Raw genomic sequence first — 23,682 nt, forward strand, 5'->3', positions numbered from 1 at the left:
CTTGGAGTTTTCCATACTGAACCTTTTCAGTACCTCCTCTATGTACATCTTCTGTGACAGACCAAGCAACCTCTTAGATCTATCTCTATAGACCTTAATCCCCAAAATGTAGGATGCTTCCCCAAGGTCTTTCATGGAGAACTCTTTTGACAACCAGACCTTGACCGAGGTTAGCATGGGAACATCATTCCCAATCAAGAGGATGTCATCCACGTACAGTACGAGGAACACGACAGCACTCCCACTAACCTTCTTGTAAACACACGGTTCCTCTTCGTTCTTGATGAAATCAAACGATTTGATTGCATCATTGAAACGAGTATTCCAGCTCCGAGATGCTTGCTTTAGTCCATAGATGGACCTTTGCAGCTTGCAGACCTTGTGATCTCCATCACTGGAAGTGAAATCCAAAGGCTGCTCCATCTAGATATCTTCATCAAGATATCCATTCAGGAAAGCAGTTTTCACATCCATCTGCCATATTTCATAATCATGAAATGCTGTAATGGCAAGGAACGTTCGAATGGATTTTAGCATGGCTACAGGTAAAAAAGTCTCCTGATAGTCAATGCCTTCACGCTGACTATACCCTTTCGCCACTAGCCTTGCCTTATAGGTCTCTACCTTTCCATCCGAACCTATCTTCCTTTTGTAGATCCATTTGCATCCAATAGGTACTATACCTTCTGGTGGATCTGCTAAGGTCCAGACTTGGTTGGAATACATGGAGTCTATCTCTGACTTCATGGCTTCCAGCTATTTCTCGGAATCGATATCAGATATCGCCTCGTCGTAGGTATTGGGATCCTGTACATGTTCCCTATCTCCCATGAGGAACATTTCCTCGGTGTCCTCTACTAGTATACCTAAGTATCTATCGGGAGGATGGGAGACCCTACTAGATCTATGAGGTGGAGGAGGTACTACGTGTACTGGCTCTGTATGAATAGGTTCTATAGGATCCATGACTCGTTGCTTTTCAGAGACTCTCTCTTCAAGCTCAATTTTTCTCCCACTGCCTCTATCAACGATAAACTATTTTTCCAAGAAAACGGCATGTCGGCTCACAAACACATTGTGATCCTCTGAGACGTAAAAATTGTATCCTAATGACTCTTTAGGATATCCAATGAAACGAGCACTTATGGTCCTAGACTCTAACTTGTCCGCCTATAGTCGCTTGACGTGGGCCGGACATCCCCAAATCTTGAGATGACCAAGACTCGGCTTCTTACCATGCCATATCTCATACGGTGAGGTAGGAATGGATTTAGAGGGAACTCTATTCAATAAATAAATTGCGGATAATAAGGTATCTCCCCAAAGAAACATAGGTAGATCAGTGAAGCTCATCATGAATCAAACCATATCCAATAGAATCCGATTCCTCCTTTCTGACACCCCGTTGAGTTGAGGTGTACCCGGAGGCGTCCATTGTGAGACTATGCCATTTTCCTTGAGATAATCCCGGAATTTCCCACTAAGGTATTCTCCTCCTCGATCTGATCGAAGAACCTTAAGGATTTTTCCAGTCTGTTTTTCTACTTCATTTCTGAACTCTTTGAACTTTTCAAAAGACTCAGATTTGTATCTCATAAGATACACATACCCATATCGTGAATAGTCATCGGTAAAGGTAATGAAGTATGAATAACGACCCCTGGCTAGCACATCGAATGGGCCACACACATCAGTATGTACCAGGGTAAGTATTTCAGTGGTCCTCTCCCCATGTCCTACAAAGGGTAATCTAGCCATTTTTCCTTGAAGACAGGACTCACAAACTAGATATGACTCGGAAGTCAATGGGCCAAGAAGCCCATCTTTCTCCATTTTGTTCATTCTGTCCTCTCCAATATGGCCAAGCCTGAGGTGCCACAAATACTTCTGGTTTATCTCATCTCTGGATCTTTTAGATCCTATGGCACTCACTACTTGCTCAGACACATTCACAGGCACATCAATATGCAAGTGATAGAGACTATCAATCATGAAACCACGTGCAACTAATTTATTTCTGAAATAAATTGAACAGCAGTCTTTATCAAAGGTCAAAACATGACCATCCTGTGCTAAACACGAAACAGAAATCAAATTCCTGCTAGCAGCAGGGACATAATAACAGTCTCTAAGCAATAAACTAAATCCAGACGGTAATCGCATAAGGTAGGTGCCCACAGCTACAGCAACAACTCTTGCCCCGTTGCCAACCCGAAGGGTCACTGCACCTTCCGCCAGCCTCCTACTTTTCTTTAGACCCTGCATAGTAGTGCACAGATGATCACTAGAACCAGAATCTATAACCCAACTAGAAGTAGAAGAAACCGTAAGGTTAATTTCAATTACGAGCAAGTCTAACATACCTTCAGAAGGTGTGTCCTTTTTGTTCTTCAGGCTCTCGAGGTATGAAGGGCAGTTCCTTTTCCAGTGGCCGTTGACGTTGCAGTGGAAACATTTTCCTTTGTCATTAGCCTTTTTCTTATGAACTTCCTTCTTAGGCTTTTTGTCTTTCTTGTGCTTCTTTGCAGACTTCTTTTTCTTCCAAGTAGACTTTCTCTTGGAACCAGAAGTCAGCTCAGCAGCCAGAACAGAGCCCCTTGAACCTTTCAAGGCCCCTTCAGCAGTTACCAACATGTTCAACAACTCGGTCTTCATGCATTCAATTTTATTCATATGGTAGTTTACTATAAACTGACCAAATGAATCAGGAAGAGATTGCAGGATCAGATCTATCTGCAGTTCTTTATGCATGGACATACTGAGCTTCTCAAGCTCCTCGAGGTCCTTGATCATAGTCAGACAATGATCATGGACAGACTGTCCCTCGCGCATCTTTGCCTTGAAGAGCCTCTTGGACACTTCAAAGCGTGCAGTGCGGCTCTGCTCACCATACAACTCTTGCAGATGAGCCAGTATTTCCCTAGCAGTCTTTATGTTCTCATGCTGGCATTGAAGTTCGTTAGTCATGGATGCCATGATGTAGCACTTGACCCTAATGTCGTCATCAGTCCACTTCTGATGCATCTCACGCTGATCATCAGTAGGACGTGCTGGTAGCCTAGGGATATCATTCTCGAGCACATACCCTATTTTCTCACAATTCAGAACAATTTTCAGGTTCCTAAGCCAGTCTTTATAGTTGGTTCCGGTCAGTCTGTTGGTCTCAAGGATTCAGGTCAAAGGGTTTGAAGCTGACCTTGTGATCTGTAGAGAGTAAAGATTCTAGTTAGACTTTGTACTTGAACTCAATTTGTTCTAGGGACTTTTAAAATAAATATGCTTCCACTATTTTTTCGAATTCCTCATACTCCCCTGATGGAGAAACGAAAACCCTACGCGACTAGGATTTTTAGTGGGTACTGCGGTCTCACCGATTTACATGCCGCCTCACCTAACAGTTATTGGTGACATATAAATGGATGAGTGTACAACTCTTGTACAATGCTTCTCAAGCAAATTGCAGTGGTACTTGGTCTCTAAGTCATGAAGACCTCACCTAACAGTTATTGGCCCCATTACTTAGTTAAGTCAGACCCACCATATAACCGCAGAAATAAAGTCGTCATTGGGTCCTCACCTAACAGTTATTGGTGCCCAACCCCACCTTTACCCCACAACATCTCATGTCTAATAGAGAGGTCCAGTCCTCCGATGCAACTTGCCCACTGTGTCTAGCCGAGACAAATCAACGCCTGAAAGACCTTAGCAGCTCTACTACGGTGGAAGACTTATGGACTTAATATTGCATAATCATGTCTTAGTGTTTGCAACTTGAGTTCTTCATAAGAGGTAATCGAACAATTGGCCAGGTAAGCAGGTGGGAGGCTCCCCTTACTCAGAGAGTAAGGTCCTAATTAAGTAACCACCTTATAGGCTTGCCTAGACACCAATTAGATCAATTAATCTAATATGACTAACTTATGTTGGTTCACCCTCGACTGATTAGGGAGGTTTCGATTTAGGTCTCACTCGATCGCGTATTCACATCTCATGCAAATATAAATCTACCCGCATACACATAAGCATTAAACATCCAGGCATTTATCAAAAATAAAATTAAATGGTGATGATCATGGATCCAGGATGGGGTCATTTTACAAGCACATGCACGTCAATTGGTTTGATCGTCTTCAACTCTTGACTCGATCTTGATCCTCTAGGTCCAATTGTGATCAACTCCTTGATCCATCTTCAATCAACCCTTGATCTCGATCCGCGCATGTTGAGCTTGTTGATGTACATATCGATCAACCATCGACGTGCAACACACATCACAGATTACATCCCAGATTGCTTTAAAAATTAAAAAAAAATAAAAATAAAATTACAACCCTTTTTCATGAGACACGCAGGTCTCTAATACATGAATTTAAGATGCACGCAGGCATCTGAAAATTAAAATTACATGCATCACAGAACATCGCAGAACATTTCAGCACATTCAAAGGGTCCATCCATGATCATCACCTTACGCATCACATGCATAAAAAATATTTTCAGATCTGTAATTTAATTGATTATTCCATCTCATGACTTGCTGATCATGCAAGATTTGACTCTAAACACTTGTAATCACATTATCAAAGCATTAGAATCATTAATCTAAGCATTTAAATATTAGTATGCAGAAAAATCAGCAAGCTGAAAATTCTGCATACATAAATTTCAGCAAGCATAATCCCTTAAATTTTAGATCTAAAATGCCTTGAAAAATTTAATTCTAATCTTAATCTACATAACCATGGCTCTGATACCACTGTTAGGATCCCACATATGCCATGAAAATTCGAAATAATTTTCAGATTGCAGCGGAAAAACTATGCGGGATCCGTTCATCGCATGAACGTATTTTAAAACCATTCGTTTTTAGATAGATTAGAATTAAATTATTTTAAACCATTTTAAAATCATTAAGAAGATCAGATCTTCACCTTGTGCGGGTAGATGGTCTCCGCAAATCTGATTTACGTGGATTTGTAGAAGGTTCGTTGGAAGCCGCACACGCGTCCGGCCTCTACAGGTATCCACACGAGGTAGTAAGTCGATCGAAGCCTTTGGATCTCCCCGGGGTGCTAGCTCCCTTGCAGAGAAGGCTAATGATGGCTGAAGTCCTCTCCTTTGAATCAACCTTTGATTGGCTTGAGAGGAAGAAGAAGAAGGATGGATTTAGGAGGAAGAAAATAAGACCCGCAGCCTTTCTCTTTTTCTTCCTTTTTGGAACCAAGATGAAGAAGGAAGAGGGCGTCCCAAGCTTTTCTTTTTCTTCTCTTGATTGTGGCTCAAAGAAGAAAGATGGAGGAGGGTGCTCACGGCTGGAATGAGGAGAAAAACATTCATCTTGGCCGAAATTCCTTGCTCCCTTTTTAATTGCAAAGGGATAAAGATGAGCTCCTATTTTTTAGGAGCTCATCCTTATCTCTATTTCATGCCACCTAGGAGGGGCATGCGCCCCTCCTTTTTCTCCCACGCATGGCTCAAAGGGAGGGGCATATTCCCCTCCCTCTTATCCATTTAAATCTGCCACTTAATCAAATTAATGGATGACTTAATTTGGGTCTAGTGCATGAGTCCAATCCTAGTCAAAATAGGACTTGTATGGACCTATTTCAATTTCCTCCCAATCCTAATCTAATTAGGACTTAATTGAACCATGACTCTATTGAACTCTTCAATCCTAATCCAATTAGGAGTCATAAAATTAATTAGATTAAATTTAAAATTAATTAGGACTTAAGAAAATCCTAATCTAATCAGGACTTGTTCAAATTTCAGCCCTAAGACAATTAGGACATTAGAAATCCTATTCCAAGTAGGACTCTAATTTAATTTGAAATCCTAATCCAATTAGGACTCCATGATTTCCACTCCAAGTAGGACTCATGATCAAGTCCAATTAATTAAATCCATTTAATTAAATTAAATTACAATCCGATTGCAATTATTCCTTCTTCTAGCCACTAACTCTTAGCGGGTTTTCATTTATCAATCTAATTGATTATTTGTGATTCCTAATCACATTCAACCATTGGATCGGTCAATACCTCTAATGTGTGTGACCCCATAGGTTCCATTCTGACTGGTAGTGAGATACATTATGATCTCTATCACAATATCATTGAAAACTCCTTTCAATGGGTTGAAACAATTCCAACTCAACTCACCAGGGATTATCGACCATCGAGATGATCCCTGTGAGTCTCACCATCCACCAGTGACACCTAGCAATATGTAGTGGCCACCCAGCAGAATAGAATGATGAACCTCTAGGTGCAGCAATCGTATGATACAGTCCTTCTATCGTGGATCCCTACAGACCGGAGGTCATGGATAACTCGTCAAACCCCGTCGTCTGTCATATGTCTAGATTTATTCGACTTGAGTTCGATAGTGGAAAAATCTTTGTCCACTGTATATTATTGCCCTAGCCAAGGTCTTAGAACTCTGTCTAATAAATCACATAGGATCACTCCTCTTCTATCAAGGTCGATAGATTCCATGTAAGTGCATACCCTACTCCTACAGTGAACCTACTGCAGCCAATCTATAAAACAAGGACCCATATGACTAGAGACCATGTATATGTGCAGTCAAACTACAATAACCTCACTGTGAGTAGCCGAAGCACCGCAGGTCAAAGGACCAGTCACACTACTGCAACATCAAGTAAGTCACTGACGAGTGGATAGACATCCAAGTGACTTCTTGTCTTGGTCACGCTCAGTACCCTTGTTCTCTAACAAGCACCTGCACTCTCACTTCAGTGTCCCTACACTGTGGACTCGAGTCTCGTCCATCCATAAGAAAAGCGATCTGTGCACTGATCGAATCGATCACCGTTCTCGTGATGATCCATTGATCAGGAGCATTTAGAAATTAATCACCAATGATACATGGCTCAAATTCTCAATTCTTGAGAATATGTATCATCATATTATTAATTTCTTGGACGATTCATAGACACATAAACAATATGAATGAAAAGATGCCCATTTATTATTCAATAATAATAAAGTCAAGTACAAATTTATGTCCCAGAATAAATAATGTGTCTGCCAGATTGGCTTCTAGGGCATACATCTAACATGAACACCCGATTCATAAGATCCATAAAGGCCGCTGGTGCATTTGTTAACCCGAAGGGCATAACCAAAAACTCGTAGTGTCCATATCTAGTTTTGAATGCTGTCTTCGGTATGTCTTCAGCCCTTATTCTCAACTGGTGATATCCGGAGCGTAGATCAAGTTTTGAGAAGATTTGTGCCCCTTGCAGCTGATCGAACAAATCATCAATTCTCGGTAAAGGGTATTTGTTCTGCACTGTTACTCCATTGATTTCTCGATAATCAATGCAAAGCCGAAAACTGCCATCTTTCTTTTTCACAAATAATACAGGGGCACCCTAAGGAGAAACACTAGGCCTGATGAAATCCTGATCCAACAGCTCCTGTAGTTGTTCCTTTAGCACTTTTAATTCAGCTGGAGCCATCCGGTATGGGGCCTTAGAAATCGGTCCAGTGCCCGGAATCAAATCAATGGAGAATTCAACCTCTCTATCAGGGGGTAATCCTGGCAAATCCTCTGGAAAGACATCAGAAAATTCCCTCACAATAGGAATGTCCTCTGGTTTGAGTTCTTCCAGCTGGGTGCCCATTACCATGGCTAAGAATCCTTCATCACCTTTCGGAAGGAGTCGCTTGGCCTGTATGGCTGAAATTACTTTTGGCGGAGGTAACATTCTGTTGCCATTAAAAATAAACTCTGGCTGACCAGAAATTTGAAATTTTACTGTTTTCTCGAAGCAGTCAACAGTGGCATAATATGCTGCCAACCAGTCCATCCCAAGGATCATGTCCAAATCCTTCATCTCTAGGACTAGTAAATCTACTTTTATTTCTCTGCCTTCAATATTCAAGATGCAATCTTTGCAGACAGAGTTAATTAAGATTACATCTCCACTAGGGGTGGAAACACAAAGTTCAGTCTCTAATGGCATATATGTTATTGTATTATTTCTTCTAACAAAATCAACAGATATGAAGGAATGAGTAGCTCCAGGATCAATCAAAACATAGGCATTAGTGGATGAGACTTTAATCGTACCTGTCACCACAGTGTTAAAGGCATTGGCATCCTGTTGTGTAAGTGCATAGACTCGCCCCTGAGTTCTAGGCCTCTGTTGTCCTCCCCGTTGTTGTTCATTCTGAGATACCTGATTTGCTGGAGCTCCCGAAATAGGCTGAGACGTCTGTCGAGCCTGTTGCTCACTGCGATTAGGACAGGTGCTTACCTTGTGGCCTTGCTGGCCACACGAAAAGCAATTCCCATTGAACCAGTTGCACTCGCTCTGATAGTGGGGTCCGCCACATCTATAGCATCTCACAGTATCCTTGCGCTGAGTCTTATTATTCATAATAGTTTGTTTCTTAGGCCTGAATTCAGTATTCCTGCCATGCTTATTTTGTAGCTCAGCTTGTCTGTTTCTCTTTTTCAAAATTCTTTCCCTCTCTTCTTGAGTGTCATTCAAGCCCCTTTCAACTACCAAAGCTTTGTTAACCACATCCTTGTAGGAAGAAAGCTCGAAGGTAGACACCTGTTGTCTGATTCAGGCTCTAAGTCCACTTTCAAACTTCTCAGCTCGTTCTCTTTCATTCTCCACCTGTCCTGGAGCATACCTGGCCAGTTCCTCAAACTTTGCAGCATACTCTGCGACTGTCATGTTCCCCTTCTCTAACCGGGTAAACTCTCGAAATTTCTGCCGTCTCACACTTTGGGGAATATACTTGTCACGAAAAAGCTCCTTAAATTCTTCCCAAGTCAAGGATGTAGTGTTCTGTCCCATCTTTCCTCTTTCCACATTCCACCAAATATCCGCTTCTCCCAGCAGCATAAATGTGGCAAAAGTAACCCTATCCTCATCAGGGCATCTCAGAGCATTGAAAACTTTTTCCATTTCATTCAGCCAAGTCTCGGCCTCTAAAGGGTCAGAAGTGCCTTTAAAAGCTGATGGTGCAAACTTTTTGAATTCTGCCAAACTGATATGATGCTCCTGCCGACTTGTAGCCCCCTGTAAATACTGGGGAGTCACCTGCTGCTGCTGATGTTGTATCTGTTGCTGCATAAATTGTTGCTGCTGTTCCATGAAGCGTTGTTGCATCTCCATCATTCTCATCATGTCTGAACGGGAAGTAGCTTGTTGTTGCATCATTGTTTGCATCATCTGAGAGGCACTCAGTGGTTCATTAGGCTGAATTCCAGGCTCACCCGAGGTTCCTGTCCTTGGAGTTTCCGGGGTTCCCATTTCCAGTGCACTACCAACAGGGTTGACATGGTGTTCCTGTGGGTGCATACTCCTGGCCGGCGAGGGTGGAGCACCTTCTTGTTGTTCGGAGGGCGCCCAAGCAGCAGAGCCATCGGCAAAGTGAGTCGGCCTCCTATTACGCCCACGTCCACTCCCTCGTGCCATATCAACCTACACAAGTTACTTTTAATATTTCAAGATTGCAAAGAAAATGTATCTAGAGGGTACTTTAATAAATCATAGATATTTTTCCCCCACTCACACTCGTCTGAACCTAAACCTTAAGCTCTGATACCACTCTGTCACGCCCCGAACCCAGCACCCGGGTTCGGTACGCGACCGGCCGCATGGGCTCTAGAGCAGTGCCCTAAAGATCATGCAAGGCCTATGATTAACAAAAATTTCAATAAATCCATAATTAATCTAGTAATTCAAATAGAGCAGTCCGACATGTCCAAATAAACAAATTAGTTCAATTACAAGATCTTCAAATGTTCATCGACATCAAAGAAGGACAAACAAACTAACTAGCTAATGACTCTGATACTTGCACTCTGCGCCCATCCCATCCAAATCTAAGTATCCTGCAACTCTGATAAAAAGAAAGAAGAAAAGGGGATGAGCTTTACAGCCCAGTAAGAATCCCTACATATCCACACTAACACAATAATAATAAAAATCTGAAAACCACGACAAGTCAAAGCACATATCATGAAGTCATAAACCGGCTATCAAGCTCAAATAATCGATACAAGTATGTACATCAAACATCAATAAAAGTCCAGCCACACAAGAAATATATAGCATATGATAGCTCATAAACCTGTATTATAGTTTCAATGTCTTTTCTTCAACTTGATCCGATTTAATTATCTTTCCGACTTTGGGTCAAATCTCGGTCACATTTCTCAGCCTGTGGTGGGGCAACCAAATTATCACATTTTCAGCCTGTGGCGGGGCCTGCACATTATAGTTCCACATTTCTAACCTGTGATGGGGCCTGCCAAAGTATCACATTTTCAGCCTGTGGCGGGGTCTGCACATTATAGTTCCACATTTCTAGCCTGTGAGGGGGCCTACCAAAATACCACATTTTCAGCCTGTGACGGGGCCTGCCATAATAACAAGATAAACCCAAAGTTCCTTTTCATACAATCCAGTTTAGATCTACACATCAATTTTCTTTTATTTATTTTCGGCTATAAACTAACCACAGTCACGTTTCCAGCCCGTGACGGGGCAACCAATATCACATGGTTAGTTTAGAGCACCACATCAATCAGTCAAATTTTGCAGGTGTAGGTTATGCGCATGCATGCATCCATCATTATACCAATCACAAGCAAAGACGATCAAAATACAATTTAAATATAAAAACCATTTTGCTTTGTCTGGATCATAGCATATCAAACATATATATAGTGCAAAATATTTATATCATGTAGGATTGGCGTACAAGGATTCTTACCTTTGTTAACTCAGACAGACTAATCACCCGCCCTCACGGCAATCTATAAATCCGGATACGCAGGACTCCGCCCAGCGTCCTCTCGTGCAATAGATTGTTCCCCTATAGAATCAAGTAATATTAAAATTTACTCAGGATAAATGATAACCCAGAACCCTCAAAACACTAATCTCCCTGGATCTAAGTTTAGAGAGAGCCCAAACTAGAAATAAACCGGAGAGGGAGAGAAATATAATAAGAGGAAGGGGACGGGAAGCCCCTTTCTCTTTCTCTCTTCTTCCTTCTTCCCGACGGAAAGGGGAGGAGAGGGTTCGGCTGCCAGATATTGTCCGGTTTTGGGGCTTCACGCAAGCGTCCTTCACCCCTCTCCGGTTTTGTTTTCCACCCAAAACGCGTCTGCAGGATTTGGAGTCACCCGCCTCATATGCCCAGGCTCTGGAACGAGTCTTTCCGATGTGGGACTATTGGGCCTCACATCCTTCCCACCATCGGACAAGAGCCGTCCTCGGCTCTAATACCAAATATCACGTCCCCGCCTCTGCGAGACACGTGAGGCACCTAGTGCCCACGTGGGTGCCACATGAGGGGGGAACACGGGGCTCCCCTGCCAGATATTGTCCGGTTTTGGGGCTTCACGCAAGCGTCCTTCATCCCTCCCCGGTTTTGTTTTCCACCCAAAACGCGTCTGCAGGATTTGGAGTCACCCGCCTCATATGCCCAGGCTCTGGAACGAGTCTTTCCGATGTGGGACTATTGGGCCTCACATAATGTGTGTATGTGAATTGGTTAAATGAGTAGGGACTTTGGGCTTATCTCGTTAGTATTGATTGCCCCATCACAGGCTGGAAATGTGATATTATCGTTTGCCCCGTCACAGGCTGGAAATGTGATACTATCGATTGCCCCGTCACAGGCTGGAAATGTGATACCATCGATTGTCCCGTCACAGGCTGGAAATGTGACACTATCGATTTGAAAGAGTAGATGCCCTATAAGCCAATCATTTGATGGGTTTCTCTTTGTAATCCTCCAAATCATGTACTTTGACACTCGATATATATCAATAAAGGCATTGTGTTTCATCATTTGCTGCTTATCTATTTTATTATTGGATGATGAACCCCATAAATTAGGACATTGGTTTTAGGGTTATGATGAGATCATACCAGTGAGACCTAAAATCCTAAAATCCTAATTTAGAATATTCCCAGTCAAATTGGTATATTGAGTCGGGGATCAATATTACCGGAAAGACAGGCACATCTTATATATGCTCAATGTAGAGGGTGATTGATCTCACAATCACTTGTGTGAGACACTAATACAAAGATGTGGGTGCTCATTAGAGGAATGAGTTCACTGAAATGACCAGCCATGAGAACATCTTATGGATTCTTACTTAATTATCAAAAGATGGTTCTCATAGTGGGAGTTGTGCAAGTGATCCTTAGACCTGAGATCACCATGGTACCTTGTGCACTTGAAGCTATGTTTTGGTTTACCCTCATTCACGACATTGCGTTGTGTACGGGGTATTCTGGATATGGTGGATTTTGTACGAAGGTTGTGAGTAGGTCAACAAGGAATCAGTCACTTCTAGTAAGAGAAGGTAACATCATACTTACTCTAATCTTATGATGATTCAAGAAGCTTTTAATCAAAGCAAAATGAATATTAGAAAGAGTTTCTAATGTTTCATTGTTTGAATTATCATATAAAAGATTGGGAGAGACAAGAATAAGTGATTGAGTTTGATATTGATCCATACTCGAGCACTTATTCAGGATGTAGTATGACTGAGGGATTGAATTGCACAGTAACTTTCCACTGAAGGGTATGTTTGGATTTGTCCAATACATTCCTCATCTTTCGGGTAGACATGATACGTTGCTAGACGTCAATCATGTCTTGTGGGTTGATCGGATCAAAGAGTTTGATTAGATCAAAGCATCAGAAAGGTTCTGATTGCTAAGTCAGGTTTAGCACTAAATTGAACCTAAATTGGATTAGAGGTATTCTAATCAGGTTAGGTCAACTTGTACCTGCACCTACTGCTGGCTAAGATAAGGAACCCAATGGGTCACACACAAGGGAATTGATCAAGGGTCTAATTGGATTAGATCATGTTTGCAAGATGAACATGCTAGCACGTGTTGCAAACCCTAGCTCCTGATTCAAATTAAATTCGAATATGATTCTTAGATTAGGTTGATCTAATATGATTAGATCATGACCTAATATGGGTTAGCCAAGAGTTGAAACCCATTTGGCTTTAATTAGACCAGATTTGATTAGGTTTAATGTTTTCTTTAAGTTGGTTAAACCCAATTGGATTGGGTTTGATAGGGCCTTCACTTCTGGACCATTGGATCGCTTCCTGGATGAAGGATCTGGTCCACTGGTTGGCGCCTTCATCTGGACCATTGGATGGCTTTCTGGATGAAGGATCTGGTCCACTGGTTAGCGCCTGAATCTGGACCACTGGATGGCTCTCTGGATGAAAGATCTGGACCGTTGCTCAGCGCCTGAATCTGGACCACTAGATGGCTTTCTGGATGAAAGATCTGGACCGTTGTTCAGCGCCTGAATCTGGACCATCGGTGATGGCATCTTGCTTCTGGACCATTGGATGGCACCCTGGATGATGATGCCCTGATCTGGACCATTAGATGGCGCCTAGATCTAGACCATTGGCTTTGGTTCACTGCATTTGGGCCCTTGGATCATCAGGATTTAAGAGGGAGATGTGAGAAAGAAGTTGATACACCCTTCTCCTTAGCACCCCATCATGATGGGATGCATCTCTTGGCACATGCCTCATCATGATGAGGTGTGTGGATGGGATGCATCCCTTTATGATTCATCCCTCCATCTCTTATAAATAAGGAGGTGCCTTGGGGTTCTAAAGATCATCCAAGAAAAAGCCTCTTCTTCTCTCTCCCTTATCCCTTCTTTCTTACAAGCCTCTCTCTTTTGTCCTAACCCAAGACAAGAGGGTCTTCTTTAGGACAAAAAGGCTAGTGAATGTTTTAGAGGTAGAAAGGAAGAAGGAAGTGAAGGAAAATCAGCCAATTAAATCCTTTGGAAGGATTGAACAATTAGAATCAAGTTTTGGTGGAGCTAGAGTCTTGAACCCATTCCTGTGTGGATCAACATCGGAGGGTGAATATTTAGGCACCTTAGGACATCTTCAGATATATTGGATATAGCGTGATAGGTATTCTTCTATACCAAGATTATATTTTCTACATTATTTGGTTATACTATTAAGGCGATCTTGGCTTATTAGGATTTCATATAATGGGTTTTATAAGAAAATTTTATAATTCCGTATCTTCCGCTGCGCCCTAGGGCACTGGAAAACCCTAACAGTGGTATCAGAGCCACCCTTAATCAGTTTAACCAAATGATAATACATGCTATTATCTTGATGCTATGAGATAGCTAGGTTGTTTGTATGCATGATTAGTTTATGCTATGAGATAGTGTTATATTCATGTTGTAGCACAGTATAATTGCTAGTACTAAATTATAGAATGTGCAATGAGACCAATATAGTAGTATGAAAACTTTGGGCTGACCCATTCTGGAACAATCGACTCAGTTGGTGTCTAGGAAGGAAGCCACAGGTGGTTACTTAATTAGGACCTCACTCTCTGAGTGAGGGGTGCCTCCCACCTGCTTTCCTGGCCAATTATTTGATTGTCCTTTATGGTTGAGCTTAATGTTAGTAAGATACTACTATTTGAAAGACCTCACTAAATTCATAATTAAGTCGTAGTGTTAATTACTTTAAGCTGAGCCATTCTGAATCAATTGACTAAGTTGGTGTCTAGGAAAGAGGCTACAGGTGGTTATTTAATTAGGACCTTACTAAGTAAGGAGAGCCTCCCATCTGCTTACCTGGCCAACTATTTGATTGACCTCCATGGAAAAGCTAATTGCTGATATAACACTATAAAGATCCTTCCTTCATGCTTAGATATTATTATGTCAATATCTACGCTAGCTTGTTGTGATTCCCACAAGGCTAGTATTAGGGATTGATATTGTAATATCTTGGTGCATATGATGCATATGGCATATTTTAATATGTTGCCTTGTTGTGATTCCCACAAGGGCAGCATTATTCAAATATGACTGTATAAAAATGAAGGGTTTGACTTAACTAGACACAATAGTTTGTTGTGATTCCCACAAGACTATATGTGTGCTAGAGGACAGAATAAAGTTGGGAATTGCATGGGATGCAATTGGAAAGAGTTTCCTACCTTTGAACTTATAAGGGCTTGTTGTGATTCTCACAAGGTCTTTTATAAGGAATTTGGATCTCAACCCCACTAAGAAAATTAGTATTTTCTCGTTCATCATACTTGAGGGTTATGATATTCGATAAAAATAGTGGGAGTAACAATTAGATAAAAGTCCTTGTCTGATTGAATACATGTCATCATGATTGGTCTGCTTATATTAGTGTTCTTTGTAATTATAGATTAATTCTGCAAAAATGGCATCTTCACTCTCACTTAGAGGTATCTTAGATACAAACAAATTGACTGGTCCCAACTATGTGGATTGGTTGAGGAATTTAAAGATTGTTCTCACACAAAAAAAACTTTCCTACATTCTTGAAACCCCTGACCTAGGGTCAGCAGGGGAAGATGCAACTGAGGAGGAATTGGCCACATATCGTATGTGGAAAAATGACAGTTTGACTGTCAAATGTATCATGCTTGCTTCTATGAATAATGAATTGTAGAGGCAGCATGATAGCATGGATACTCATTCCATACTCCTTAACTTAAAGGAGTTATATGGTGAGCAGAGCAGAGCTGCTAGATATGAGATATCTAAACAGTTGTTCCGTGCTAGAATGATCGAGGGATCATCTGTGCAAGACCACTGTTTAAAGGTTATAGACTTAATCACTCGATTAAGTCAACTTGGTTTTGCTATGGACAGTGAGCTCAGTCAGGATTTGATCCTGCAATTACTACCCGACTCATTCTCGCAGTTTGTCGTGAATTATCACATGAACAAACTGAATTCCTCCCTGCCTGAGCTTCTAAATATGCTGAAAACAGCAGAGTCTCACATCAAGAAGGACAAGGGTCCGATCCTTCTTGTTGGTGAGAGCTCAAAGAAGAAGTCGGGCAATAAGGGTTCAAAGAAAAAACTAAACCCTAAGAGTCACATCAAAAAGAAGAAGGGAAAGAAAATCTCTGGACCCGGTACCTGTTTCCACTGTGGCAAGACGGAGCATTGGAAAAGAAACTGCAAGAGCTTTCTTGCAAGTGTGAAGCTTGATGTAAGTGTTGCATCAAAAGGTATGTTTTTATTACATGCTAATATGACATTAAGTTCTTCTGATTCTAATTCATGGGTATTGGATACCGGTTGTGGTTCTCACATATGCAAATCTTTGCATGGACTGCAGAAAATTAGAAGACTGAAGAAAGGTGACTTCGAGCTATATGGCGCTGGAGGAGAATCCATCCAGGCTGAAGCTGTTGGCACCTACATACTGGAGCTACCCTCCGAAAAGTTCTTGAAGCTAGAAGACTGTTATTTTATGCCAAAAATCATTAGAAATGTAATTTCAATTCCTTTGTTGCTTAAGAAAGGATTCGAAATAAATGGAAAGAGCAATGGTTGCTCTATTTCTTTATCTAATGAGTATTATTGTCATGGCACTATAAAAAATGGTCTTTTAGTATTATGTCTTAATAATGTTATGTTTCATATTGGCAAAGATAATAAAAGAAAAAGAGAAAATATTAATAATACCCTCCTCTGGCATTACCGATTAGGTCATATTAGTGAGACAAGGTTACATAAGTTGTATAAAGATAAATTCTTTGACCCTTATGATTTTGAATCATTAGGAACTTGTGAATCTTGTCTTATGGGTAAAATGACCAAGTCTCCATTCTCGGGACATGGAGAAAGGGCAAGTGAGTTGTTAGAACTCATACACACTGATGTGTGCGGTCCTATGTCAACTCAAGCTAGAGATGGATACTCTTACTTCATCACATTTACTGATGACTTATCAAGGTTCGGTTTTGTGTATCTAATGAAACATAAATCTGAAGCCTTTGATAAATTTAAAGAGTATCAAAGTATGGTCGAAAAACAAACTGAAAAGTGTATTAAAATCCTTCGATCTGATCGAGGAGGAGAATACCTTTCTAGTGAATTTTTAGACTATCTTAAATTAAAGGGTATACTCTCTGAATGGACACCTCCATATACGCCACAATTAAATGGTGTAGCTGAAAGAAGGAATCGTACCTTATTAGATATGGTACGGTCCATGATGTGCTTCACAAATCTTCCAATTTCCTTCTGGGGACATGCCCTAGAAACTGCTGCATTAGTATTAAATAGAGTACCATCTAAGTCTGTATCTAGCACTCCATATGAGATATGGAAAGGAAAGAAACCTAATCTTAAGTATCTTAAGATATGGGGTTGTCATGCTTATGTCAAAAGAAATTTTGGACATAAGCTAAGTGCTAGATCGGACAAATGTATATTTGTAGGTTATCCTAAAGACAGTTTAGGATATATCTTCTATAATCCTACCGAACAAAAGGTATTTGTTGCTAGGCATGCCACTTTCTTGGAAAAAGAGTTTTTTTAAGAAAAGGGCAAGGATAGAAAAATTGAACTTGATGAAGTTCAAGACCTACAAGGTGAGACACATAATAATCCTCAACCAGATGTACCCATGGAAGAGGTACAGCCACTACACACTACTCCTTTTCGAAGGTCAGAAAGAGTGCGAAATGCACCTGAGAGGTATGGATTTATCATTGAGAATGATGAAGCCCACATCGTTGATAACGATGACCCTCTGACCTATTCGGAAGCTGTCAAGAGTAGGGACTCTGACAAATGGTTGGACGCCGTGAAATCTGAGATAGATTCTATGTATACAAACCAAGTGTGGACTTTGGTTGATGCACCTGAGGGAGTGATTCCAATAGGGTGCAAATGGGTATACAAGAAGAAGATAGGAGCTGATGGCCAAGTAGAAACCTACAAGGCCAGGCTAGTGGCAAAAGGTTTCAGGCAAAAACAAGGCATTGATTATGATGAAACTTTTTCGCCAGTAGCTATGCTCAAATCTATTCGGATTATGCTTGCTATAGCTGCATACTATGATTATGAGATCTGGCAGATGGATGTCAAAACCGCCTTCCTTAATGGTTACCTTGAGGAAGAGGTCTATATGACACAGCCAGAGGGATTTGTCTCAAGAGGGAGAGCAAATCAAGTATGTAGGCTTAAGAAATCTATTTATGGATTAAAGCAGGCATCTAGAAGTTGGAACATCCATTTTGACATGATAGTCAAAGAGTTTGGCTTCATTAAAAATATAGATGAACCTTGTGTGTACAAGAAGACTAGTGGGAGTGCTATTGTCTTCTTGATATTATATATGGACGATATATGGGTCATTGGAAATGATGTTCCAATGATGCAATCGGTCAAGACTTGGCTATCAAAGAAATTTTCCATGAAAGACTTGGGTGAAGCATCTTATATACTTGGTATAAGGATCTATAGAGATAGATCTAAAAGGATGGTAGGTTTGTCCCAGTCTAGGTACATTGATAATGTGCTGAAGAGGTTCAACATGGATGGAAGTAAGAAAGGTTTCTTACCCATAGGACATGGCATACAACTCTCTAGGAAGATGTCTCCTAAGACATCTGAAGAGAGGAATAGAATGAGTTCTATTCCCTATGCTTCGGCAGTAGGGTCGATCATGTATGCTATGTTATGTACCAGGCCTGATGTAGCTTATGCCTTGGGTATGGTAAGTAGATTTCAGGCAGATCCCGGGGAGGATCATTGGAAAATTGTGAAAAGCATTCTCAAATATTTGAGAAGGACTAGAGATGTTTTTCTGATTTATGGAGGATCAGAATTGAAACTAGAAGGCTATTCAGATTCTAGCTTTCAATCTGATCCAGATGATAGCAAGTCAATCTCTGGATATATCTTCACTTTGAATGGTGGAGCTGTGAGTTGGAAAAGTTCCAAACAGCAAACTGTAGCTGACTCAACTACTGAGGCAGAATACATAGCTGTTAGTGAAGCTGCTAAGGAAGCAGTCTGGATGAAGAAGTTCATCACAGAGCTGGGTGTAGTTCCTGAGATTGCCGGACCAGTCCCAGTTTATTGCGATAACACTGGAGCAGTTACACAGGCTAAGGAACCAAGGTCTCATCATAGATCCAAGCACATTTTGAGACGCTTCCACCTTGTTCGAGAGATAATCGAAAGACAAGACGTCAAGATTGAACGAGTAGACACAAAGAACAATATAGCAGACCCATTTACTAAAGCTCTACCACAGCAGCAATTCAATCGTCACCTCGATTGTATGGGGTTAAAATATAAGGGCGATTGGCTTTAGTGCAAGTGGGAGATTGAAAGAGTAGATGCCCTATAAGCCAATCATTTGATGGGTTTCTCTTTGTAATCCTCCAAATCATGTACTTTGACACTCGATATATATCAATAAAGGCATTGTGTTTCATCATTTGCTGCTTATCTATTTTATTATTGGATGATGAACCCCATAAATTAGGATATTGGTTTTAGGGTTATGATGAGATCATATCAGTGAGACCTAAAATCCTAAAATCCTAATTTAGAATATTCCCAGTCAAATTGGTATATTGAGTCGGGGATCAATATTACCGGAAAGACTGGCACATCTTATGTATGCTCAATGTAGAGGGTGATTGATCTCACAATTACTTGTGTGAGACACTAATACAAAGATGTGGGTGCTCATTAGAGGAATGAGTTCACTGAAATGACCAGCCATGAGAACATCTTATGGATTCTTACTTAATTATCAAAAGATGGTTCTCATAGTGGGAGTTGTGCAAGTGATCCTTAGACCTGAGATCACCATGGTACCTTGTGCACTTGAAGCTATGTTTTGGTTTACCCTCATTCACGACATTGCGTTGTGTACGGGGTATTCTGGATATGGTGGATTTTGTACGAAGGTTGTGAGTAGGTCAACAAGGAATCAGTCACTTCTAGTAAGAGAAGGTAACATCATACTTCTAGCACGTGTTGCAAACCCTAACTCCTGATTCAAATTAAATTCGAATATGATTCTTAGATTAGGTTGATCTAATATGATTAGATCATGACCTAATATGGGTTAGCCAAGAGTTGAAACCCATTTGGCTTTAATTAGACCTGATTTGATTAGGTTTAATGTTTTCTTTAAGTTGGTTAAATCCAATTGGATTGGGTTTGATAGGGCCTTCACTTCTGGACCATTGGATCGCTTCCTGGATGAAGGATCTGGTCCACTGGTTGGCGCCTTCATCTGGACCATTGAATGGCTTTCTGGATGAAGGATCAGGTCCACTGGTTAGCGCCTGAATCTGGACCACTGGATGGCTCTCTGGATGAAAGATCTGGACCGTTGCTCAACGCCTGAATCTGGACCACTGGATGGCTCTCTGGATGAAAGATCTGGACCGTTGCTCAGCGCCTGAATCTGGACCATCGGTGATGGCATCTTGCTTCTGGACCATTGGATGGCACCCTGGATGATGATGCCCTGATCTGGACTATTAGATGGCGCCTAGATCTAGACCATTGGCTTTGGTTCACTGCATTTGGGCCCTTGGATCATCAGGATTTAAGAGGGAGATGTGAGAAAGAAGTTGATACACCCTTCTCCTTAGCACCCCATCATGATGGGATGCATCTCTTGGCACATGCCTCATCATGATGAGGTGTGTGGATGGGATGCATCCCTTTATGATGCATCCCTCCATCTCTTATAAATAAGGAGGTGCCTTGGGGTTCTAAAGATCATCCAAGAAAAAGCCTCTCCTTCTCTCTCCCTTATCCCTTCTTTCTTACAAGCCTCTCTCTTTTATCCTAACCCAAGACAAGAGGGTCTTCTTTAGGACAAAAAGGCTAGTGAATGTTTTAGAGGTAGAAAGGAAGAAGGAAGTGAAGAAAAATCAGCCAATTAAATCCTTTGGAAGGATTGAACAATTAGAATCAAGTTTTGGTGGAGCTAGAGTCTTGAACCCATTCCTGTGTGGATCAACATCGGAGGGTGAACATTTGGGCACCTTAGGACATCTTCAGATATATTGGATATAGCGTGATAGGTATTCTTCTATACCAAGATTATATTTTCTACATTATTTGGTTATACTATTAAGGCGATCTTGGCTTATTAGGGTTTCATATAATGGGTTTTATAAGAAAATTTTATAATCCCGTATCTTCCGCTGCGCCCTAGGGCACTAGGAAATCCTAACACGATTGCCCCGTCACAGGCTGGAAATGTGATACTATCGATTGCCCCGTCACGGGCCGAAAACGTGACCGGGATGTAGCCCAAAGTTGGAAAGATAATTGATCCGGATCAAGTTAATATAGAATGGAAATAAAAAGTATTGAAAACATTAATGAAGATTTATGAACTATCGTATGCTATATCATTCTTGCGTGGTTGAACTTTCATTGATATTTGATGTACATACTTATGTGGATTATTTGAGCCTTTTGATAGCCGGTTTATGATTTCATGAAATGTGCATCGATTTGTCGTGGCTTTCAAATTCATATTATTATTGTGTTGGTATGGATGTGTAGGGATTCTTACTGGGCTATAAAGCTCACCCCCTCTTCTTCTTCTTTTTTATCAGAGTTGCAGGATGCATAGATTTGGATGGGATGGGCGCAGAGTGCGAGTACCAGAGTCATTAGTTAGTTAGTTTGTTTATCCTTCTTTGATGTCGATAATCATTTGAAGATCTTGTAATTGAACTAATTTGTTTATTTGGACATGTCGGATTTATCTATTTGAATTACTAAATTAATTGTGGATTTATTGAAATTTTTGTTAATCATAGGCCTTGCATGATCTTTAGGGCACTGCTCTAGGGCTCATGCGGCCGGTCGCGTACCAGACCCGGGTGCTGGGTTCGGGGCGTGACACTTACAACTATCTGATCTTTAGGTTCTGTATAGAGAGGGGAAGCTCTACTTCTAATCTTCTATGGATTATTAGAAAAAATGTTAATTTTTTTCTTTTCCCGTTTTCCTTTTTCTCCACCAGTGTTCTCTTATATGTGACTTTCAGGGACAAACCCACATGAAATCCCATCAAAGACATTAGGAGATGAAACAAAGCAATACATCTAGAGTTCAATGGATAAATAAGAATCATATTAATCTTGGCAACAGAAACTTGAATCTGCTGAAATAGATGTATGTCCGGATTACCCAACAAGCCAAACAAGAGAAGCAGCACATATGACAAATTTCTTCTATATTGAAAACCCGTAGGTACACTCATTTTCACAAAATTTCTGGATAAAGCCAGAACATAAAGCCAGAAGATAGTGCTGTAGCAAAAGTAATGCTGGATACAATTCCTGTACGTGCTTCATTTCCACAGGCGACTTGCCACATGAGCAGGACTCTGGTTGTAATTGTTTTGGTCTACAACGTATGAACAAGTCTGGTCGGCCTCTTTCGATCCTTGCATAACCGCTGGAGTCAAGGGGCTGCAAATGAAATCAACTAATTAAAACTGTATGTTTCAAAACTTGCAGAACTGAGACTGGCAAACGTGATTGAAGTTTAAACTACCAGAAATTGTAGGGCAAAGAACATTAGTAAATAAAAAAATGGACAAACTATGCTTCAAAGTTTTAGTGGAAAATGATAAGAGCTAGTTCAGAGATTCTTCTTAAGGTTTATATGAAACTGGTGCGATACCTTCTATATGATTTGAAAAAGTTTAAGAGATCCCAATCCTATAAAAGGAGAAATATCCCTGGATAAGGAGTGAAAGCCAAAGTGTCTAACTAGAGCTGGCCCCACTAATTTACATTTATTTATGACCACTATTCTAATTTAAGGTTAAAGAATAGAAAACCTCATCATAAATATAATCTACACATTAGATTTATGTACAATGAAATAAAACTGATCACGGATTGTCTGTCCACTAGTTTCTGAGTTATTGAATCCAAGGTACAACATAATCAACATCCAGGTTTTGTAACTGTGAAGACATGCATGCATGATAATACCCATTTCGCTTCAATACTGTCAACCACCTCATTCGCTGGAAAAGCACTTGAGTTCATATGTGCAATCTGATACAGGAATTAAAGTTCTCAAATAAATCGCAATTACAAGTTTTCTCATGCATTCATCTCCATTTCTTATTTTTAACAGAAAGCTTATATTCTATATGATTCAAACTTCTAATAAAAATGATGATGAATCTAATATAAAAAGTTTCATAGGAGAAAACAAAAAGACAAACACATCAGACAGAAGTAAGAAGAGAGGCATTGGTACCCTAAACAATGAATTACTCAGCAACTTAAGACTCAGAAAGTCGGAAGTTCTCCTCAATATAAGTCAGTGAGTAAGAAGTCAAGGAAGCAATTCATTTGAATCCAAAGATCTTAGAGTCAGTAAAGAATACAAGAATAAGGTAGTTCAATTTTCAATCCTCATGGTTGGTTTGGTATTTCCCTAATAAATAGGATGGAGTCCAGATGTCATTTTTCAGTTTTAAGACGGGTAAAGGGGGCCCTGTGGAGATTTAAATCAAGTTTAGAATGATTCAAAAATCTTTACATGGGGGATGCCATAGGGATTTAACTTTGTAGCTTTTCTGTCTCACTCCTCAAAAAGTCAAGACTTTCATTTCCCTGCTTCACGATATGAGGCCGCACACTCTCAACCACCCTCCCCACGTGCCTCTGATCACATTTTATATATTTTGATTGAAACAAAATTTTTTGCTTCATCTTTATGATGCTAACCATTGCATGAAGGTTGATGATGGACTTCATGTATAATTTTTCTAGTTTCCGTTATCCTTTGG

The 23,682-nt window shown here is 40.6% G+C and overlaps 1 protein-coding gene across 1 annotated transcript; it reads right to left on the reverse strand.

Moving 5' to 3' along the window:
* Positions 1-7,399: 7,399 nt before the first annotated feature.
* On the reverse strand, positions 7,400-8,410 carry LOC148700452 (uncharacterized). The gene has a single exon (XM_088708836.2). The coding sequence runs from the start codon at positions 8,408-8,410 to the stop codon at positions 7,400-7,402; it is 1,011 nt and encodes a 336-aa protein (XP_088564962.2).
* Positions 8,411-23,682: the final 15,272 nt, after the last annotated feature.

Source organism: Phoenix dactylifera, chromosome 1 (genome assembly GCF_051530095.1).
Source record: "Phoenix dactylifera cultivar Ajwa chromosome 1, Ajwa_hap1_PhDact_Kaust_v1.1, whole genome shotgun sequence".
Taxonomy (NCBI): Eukaryota; Viridiplantae; Streptophyta; class Magnoliopsida; order Arecales; family Arecaceae; genus Phoenix; species Phoenix dactylifera.